At 43.5% G+C, this 7,516-nt stretch overlaps 1 protein-coding gene across 1 annotated transcript; it reads right to left on the bottom strand.

Annotated features, from left to right (window-relative positions):
- Positions 1–263: 263 nt before the first annotated feature.
- TMEM52B (transmembrane protein 52B) lies at positions 264–7,512 on the bottom strand (the record flags this gene model as incomplete). Its single annotated transcript, XM_080392333.1, has 5 exons — positions 3,310–7,512; positions 2,740–2,783; positions 2,050–2,088; positions 957–1,123; positions 264–514 (listed from the first exon to the last, which is right to left on the bottom strand). Exons 1-5 carry the CDS (start codon positions 3,355–3,357, stop codon positions 264–266), a joined length of 549 nt encoding a protein of 182 aa, XP_080248459.1. The 5' UTR covers positions 3,358–7,512.
- Between the last annotated feature and the right edge of the window lie 4 nt (positions 7,513–7,516).

Here is a 7,516-nt window from a genome sequence, read left to right as displayed (position 1 = left end):
CTCAGCACCTTGATTCTGCTGCCTGCTTATTCCTGCAAACTGTGACAGTAGTGATGTGTGTATGTGGACATGGAGAATGCCAATGGCCAGTTATCTCAAAAAATGGTCAAAAGGAACCATCAAAATATGCTGGATCTGAAAATATTTGGAATTTAGTCTCTTTTTTTGCTTTTCCCTAATGACTAAGAAACTTAATCTGATATTCCGAACCCTGCCCAGAAGAATTAGTCTCTGCATGTAACTACATTCAGTAAAACCAGGTACTAATGTCCTGGGAGGGATGGCTGGGCATCCTTGCCCTTGGCAGATGCCTGCAGTCTTTCCTCTGGCACTGGATCCAGGTCTGGCACTTTCTGCCCTGCCTTGGCGACGGTGAATCTGCTCATGTGCAGAGCTTCTTCATAGACTGGAGGAGTGTCTGATACCGAGAGGGGTGGTGGTCCCTGCGCAGCGTTATGGGAGTGTGCCACCGCTAATATCCTCCTGGCAGCAGGCCCAAACACAGAATGGAGAGCTGAAAGGGAGGAGACAAAAGCTGTTTGCCACTTCCTGAAAGCACCGTGCGATTAAAGGAGGACAGGTATATCTGCAGTGCACAGGCTTTTCTTTCCCCACAGCCTGAATGTTTTCCTGCCCTTGTCCTTCCCTAAAAGGGATGTGCGGAAAACCCCATCAGCAACATCCCACACTTGCTCCTTCCTCAAATGCCACCAAGGCGTGTAGCTGCCCTAATTCCACCCAAATGTGTCTCACAGCTGATTCACCATCTGGCTGCATTTGCTACAAGAAGGCTGATGAGCACCTGCATTTGTACCGTGTCCAGATGCTGCTTTCCCTGCATCCTGCCATGAATTTCCCTCTGTCAGCCCTGGGATGCTGCAATCTGGGCTTTTTACAGTGCAGCTCTTCGCTTTGGGGTGTGCTGAGGTCCCCAGGTTCTGTCAAAGCCAACTCACAGGTAATGGTGCTCTGGAGGGTGCTGTCATGATCAAAAGCAATGACGGTGACCTCATAGGGCTGAGGACCTGATTCCTCCCCTGTCTGATGGCAATGAAAACAGCATCTCACGCAGATGGAAACCAGGCCACACAGGAGCAGGAGCCCACCGATCGCCACCACCAGCCTGGTAAGGGAGAGGACATAGAATTAAGACAGGAAGATTTTGTTGGCAGAAGTCCTCTTAATGTTTCTCCCTGCTTAAAGCAAGGCTAACCTGAAAGCTAGACAAAGTCATCTGGGGCCTTGTCCAGCACAATTTGGACAGTCTTCAGGGATGAAGATCCCACGTTCCCTCCAGGCAGCTGTTCCAGTGCTGCACCCTCCTCAGGGGAAGCATTTTTTCTGTCTAATCAGAATTTCCATGTATGCAGCTTGGCCAGTCGCCTTAGGTCCTTCTGCTGGGCACCTCTGAGAAGGCTCTGGCTCTGTCTTCGCTCAAGATCCACCTCAGGTAGTGGAAAACTGCAAGCAGGTTGCCCCCTTTGCCTCCCCTAGGCTGAACAAACCAGCCACTCCGCCATCGTGTCCTCTGGTTCCCTGACTATTTTATTGGCTCCCCAGTGGACTTGCTTCAGTTTGTCAACATCTCTTTTGTACTGAGGGACCAAAATGGGACTAGATATTCCAGATGTGTCCTCATGAGTGACATTCAAAGAGAAAAAAATGTCACTCTCAATCTTCTGGCTATACTCTTATTGCAGTTTGTAGACATCCAACAGCTACCATCCTTTTTAATCTAATCCTGGTGAGAATTACTAAGGAATCAGAGTGAAATTACTAAAAATATGGGCCTTTTAAAAGGCATATTGTGCCATGAATTCTTTATTAATATTGTTCATCCAACTAAATTAATACGTGGAATAAAAAAGGAGACTAAGAAGTCAACATTTGTTAAAGATGATGCAATAGCTAAGGGGTTGCCTTGCTACTGATGTCCCAAGGGAAAGCAGGTGGTGGTATCACACTTGAACAGGTCACATTTAATCCCACTCTTTGCTACTGGAATTGTCCAGAGATGCAGATATTTAGAGTAAACGTATGCCATCTTACCAGATATACCACAAACGGTCCCACTCCGTACCTGAACAGCTGAGGAGAAGAGGGTACAAGAAACAGTTAGCCACAGAATACCAAATAAATGGAAAGATCCTTACTGTACCCTCTTCCAGCTCCCCGCATGTTCCTCACTTACCAACTGGCTTCTAAATGGCACAGTGATGAGAAACTCGCTGACCTCATCAATCTCCCTGTTAGGTGAGTTTCCTTTCTGTTTGACTTTATCACTTTATCATTCTCCTGATATTTTTGCCTGTCTGATTCTGTTTGCAAACTTTAGGGATCTGCATTCACATTTGTTTTGTCTTTTTTGACAGAATATAATTTCTGTTATTCTTATGAATGACATAACCAAGAGATGTTCATCAAAGCAGTGTATTTCAAACCAATTTTTCAAGGAAAGGTCAATTCCCAATTCATAATCTCAATCAATCAAAATTACACCAGAAAGCTCTTAACCACTGCAGGTATGCAAGGAGGTAGCAGGAACAGTACATGATCAGTACGTTGATTAATAATAATACACTCCACATTCAAAGCAATGGAAATTTTATATGACTTTTCAATTGTAGCAATTAAATAAGCTTTGGTGGAAAGTGTCAGCCACCACATCATAACACTGATGTCTGCTACTGCCTTTGTCCTTCACTGTCTTCTTAGAGTGCAAGATGGTCAAATACTCACAGTTCAGTGTTGAGACAGCCTTCCTCACCTCTCACTTGGGGGAACTAGAAGGAGAAAACCAAAGACACAACTAGAGTGAACCAAGTCTGTCATATGCAACTTTTATCTCTGTTATCTGGACTATTGCCAGTCTGAATCTCCTATGGTAAGGACTTACTCTTATCTGTCTTCCGTTGTTTCCATTGTATATTCTGCTGTAGATTTTGAAGTTACTGTAATATCAACTGCATTGTTTCATATCTTAACTTCCTGTAGTCATTAAAATCCTACTTAGCACTGTTCCCAGCAGACACTGACCTGCCTTCACCCTCACCACAGGCTTCCCTTTCCATATGTCATGTTGCAGATGCAGATCCTTCTCCATGCTCAAATATTAAGAACTTTTAAATGCCCTGCTTCGAGAGAGAAGAGAGAGCAAATACTCTCTTCTCTGTGTCTGCCTTTTATATGTCCAGTTCTTTCTAGTATGAGGGAAATTATTGTGACTGTCAATTGCTAACGCCCCTCCACCTTTCCAAGATAACTCCCTAACGTAACTTCCCGTAAAAAGGAACCTGAGGCGTGACTTACCCATAAGAAACACCCTAAAATAAAGCAGATCATGGCTGGGCTATGCATCCCCTTAGAGCGGTTCTGTGGCTTCTTGGTCACTCAAGCTGCTTGATGCCTTCTTGTCCTTTCTAGTTTCAGTTCATCCTCACCAGTCCACTGACCAGGAGAAGGAGCAGATTCCTTGTTGTACGTTGAATCCAATCTCTTCTTCCTGCTCTGCCTCTTTCTGTCCTCTGGGTCTATCCTTCTACTCTGCCCTTCAGGTTTTTGCTTTCTCTCTTTCCCTGTTTGTCACTGACAATTCCTGTTTATTTCTGCCTGCCTCCTTTTGTATTCTTTTGGCCTGCTTCTCTCTCTCTTTTGACGAGATCTCTAAAGCCTTCCAGTCAGATCAGGAGAAAAGCAGTGGCTACGAGTTCTTACTTTAGATGTTGAACTAGTCCAGTGAAGGGCATCGTGAGATCTCTGCAGACCTGACCCTTCCCTTCTGTGAGCAGAAAGGGTCTCTCGAGTTTGTTCATTCCCAATTATTCCTCTCCCCGCCCCTACCCTGAGGGAGGTGGGTTGAAGGTCATGTTATTGACCTGTTCAAATGGAGTTCAGATTCCTCTCCCTCTTCCAGTACCTTTTCTGTCCCTGCACTCACATTGTCCTACCTATATGGATACAATCTGTTGACTTTAGCTATATGATCAACATCTATAGTGTATGTTACAAGCAAGATGTTCCTGCTGAAGTTAATTTGCAATATTATAATTGTATATAGCATTTTGAATATATAGTTATATGCATATGTGTATGTGCATTTATATATATATATGAATGCAACACACATACACACATAGATGCATATATATGTATGCATAATGCGCATATATGTATGCATATGCAACACCCCTTATATTGCCCATTTTAAGGCTCTGCCACCATCCCTCTTACCTGGTAGTCCCTGCTATATCCATCCTGCAACTGAGACTCTGCTCACTCACAGGTCCCACTCCTGAACTTCCTGCATGGCCAGCCAAGTCCCCTGAAATACTTTGCATCACAGGGAATAAATGTTGATTCTCCTATCCTGGATACTACTTATCCTGCAGCTGGTTGCATTAGCAGGTTCCATTCAATGACCCGTTAATTTTCTCTCTCTTGTAGAACTGCTTTAGATTTCTGTTACTGCTCATGGCTATTCAGAGTGTTATTACATGCATATAATCGTGTTCACCTTCCCTTTCTCTTTTGAATAGCTGAGAGAGAAAAAAATGCTTTGCAGTAATGTGTTACTATTTGTGTTTGGGAACCACTTGGAACTGGTGCATGAATATATGTTAACGGCAGGATAGCAACTAGAGAAACTTGTTGCCCCATGTTGCAAGCACAATGCATTCACATTAAACTGGTGAATCATTAGCCTTGGTGATGCAAATTAGTGTTGCAGAGCAGAACCAATGGATTCATAAACATAATGTATTCTCCCAAGGCAAGCTAAAACCATTTAGCATTCTCTAATTATAAAAGTAGTGGTGCAGTATAAACATGTCTTAGCATGAGTTTATCTATCTACCTATCTATCCATCCTTCCATCCATCCGTCCTAGTCTACTACTGGAAGAACGTTTCCGATTCCTGGTGGACAAATAAGAAACACAAAACCATGAGCTATTGACTTTGTACTTATATGGGAATTGCCCAATAGTCTTTCTGTCTATTTCTCCTTAAACTCTTTTGTGTATTACGGGAGTTTTAGAAGAAAAGACCCAGCAGAACTGTAAAATAGTGTTCCTTGTATGTACAGCTTTCAAGACTGGTGGGATTCAGTGTGGAAGGGAAGAGAAGTATAAATTAACAATGTTTTCAGGGGCTTTTTATTATCAGTGCAATAATTCAGTATTGATTTTTAACTGAAATTCAGTCTCATGAGAATTCTGAATTTTGGAAGGATCAAACTGGAGAAATATCATATAGAGTGATAAAAAATTTCTCTAAAGGAAAAGCAGCAGTATGACATGCAGCTGTGTGACATGAAACAGTGTCCTCTCCAAAAGCATAGTATAACTCATTCTTGCTGAAACTTATTAATCACTCTTTTTCTATTCCTATGGCATTTTCATTAATACTTTCCTTCCAGTAATCCACCTATCATCCTGCTGTCTTCTCATTCAACAATGGTTTCAATTTCTCCACATTCCCCATGTCTTTTGCCTCAGTTATCTTAATATTTTATTATTTGTTTTATTTTATATTGAAGTGACTTTTCTCTTTGATATTTCCCCCTTGCCACCTTTCAAAAGGTTCTAAGAATGTGACCAGAGTCTTACAGAACTGCTAAACCAAATAAAAATATCCCATTATTGACTTTTCTCTGTTCTTTGTGATTGTTTAAAATCTAAGGGTCCATTCTGTGGTAAGCTATGTGATTTGAACATAACCTTCCTTGGATGCCAGAGAAAGCAGAATGTGGTAAGGACAGAAAATACTTCTGTCATCCCTGCTTCCCTGTTCTGGTTGTATCAAGGTATGCATCTCAAGCCTGTTCTATTATTTCCTAGGTAGCATGGTCTTAACTGGGAGTAAAGCTTCTCAGTGAGCTGAAAAAATGCTGTTGTGCTGTTCTTAGAAGTTGTTGAGAAATTGCTCCTTGGTCCCTGTTACTCTTCAAAGGAGTATTCTGCTAGAGCCAGCTCGATTAGTCATACCCAATACTTCCCCATGGGCATTTAGAAATGTAAAATATGGGAACACATTTGGGGCTCAGAAGGACCCCTGACACTTTTGCAGGTGTAGTAAGACATTATCATAGCTTTCATGTATTTTACACTGAATGATGATAATCCAAAAGCCCTCTGTTGCTTATAAAACAAAACCAGATCATTTTTTAATAAACTGTGCATAAAGAAGCAGAACGCTTCCCTCCCACATTTCACACTTGTGGTTTAACCCCAGCTGGCACCACACAGCCGCTCACTCACTCCCCCCTCCGCTGGGATGGGGCAGAGAATTGGAAGGGTAAAAGGAAGAAAATTCATACGTTGAGATAAAAACAGTTTAACAGGTAAAGTAAAATCTGTGTATGCAAGCAGCAAAGTAAGATATTCATTCACTGCTTCGCTTGGGCAGGCAGGTCTTCAGCCATCTTCAGGAAAGCTGGGCTCCAGCACCAGTAGCGGTTACTTGAGAAGAGAAATGCCATCAATCCGAACGTCCCCCCTTCCTCCTGAGTATGACACCATATGGTGTGGGAGATCCCTTTGGCCAGTTGGAGTCAGCTGTCCCATCTGTGTCCCCTCCCAGCTCCTTGTGCCCCCCCAGCCTGCTCGCTGCTGGGGTGGGGTGAGCAGCAGAAAAGCCCTCGGCTCTGTGCAAGCACGGCTCAGCAGGAACTAAAACATCCCTGTGTTAGCAACACTTCTCAGCACAGATCCAAAACACAGCCCCATACTAGCTACTATGACAAAAATGAACTCTATCCCAGCCAAACCCAGCACACATGCTCTTTCCACTGAGGACATAAGGGTTGTTACCTCCCCTTGACAGAAAACATGACAGGGGGTTCAAAAGCAACAGCTCATTGGAGACAGGGTAAGGATCTCCTGGAAATTAACGTTTATTTTTCTATTTATGTGTGCCCAGATGCTGGAGTCTAAGTCATTGCACTCAGGTTTTCCACTGTAAGATAAAAGCCTGTGGATGCTTTCTGCTCAGTAGACAGGGAGCTTTGATCTCCAGCAGCCTGGGGCTGGCAAAGTCTCCAGTGAGATGTGGTGCTGGGGGGTATCTTCTGTGCTACCTGGTGCTCATCCTTGTTCCTGACTTAATAGCTGGTGAGACCAGCAGTTCTTGGGCTGTGTGCGGTACAGCCACATGAAATAAACCCGAAAATCTCATTCCTGTCGTTTTGCCAGAAGACCTAGATATACCAGGAAATGTAGGACCAGTTAAGTTTATCCATCTTATTCCTAGGACTCAAAGTTCGAGAGAGCATGGTGCAGGTGCTCAAGCTGACAGGTGACCCCTCCTGGCACGCAGCCGCAGCCCTAGCAGAATGGCACGCTGCTGTGCTCTGTTAATCACTCTGGCTAAATGGCAGTGATTATCACATGAGACTGCTTCCAGCCCAGAGCTAGTCCAGAAAGCACAGCATCATACTCTGGTACATGAATTTTCTACCCAGACTCCCAATTAGTTCAGCATATTTCTTCGGCTCATTACCTTTTACAGTGCAGACATAC

The sequence above is a fragment of the Falco punctatus genome, assembly GCF_963210335.1.
Source record: "Falco punctatus genome assembly, chromosome: 6".
In the NCBI taxonomy this organism is placed as follows: Eukaryota; Metazoa; Chordata; class Aves; order Falconiformes; family Falconidae; genus Falco; species Falco punctatus.
The sequence above is the reverse complement of the archived record's forward strand: the minus strand, read 5'-3'. Positions and strand labels throughout refer to the sequence as shown.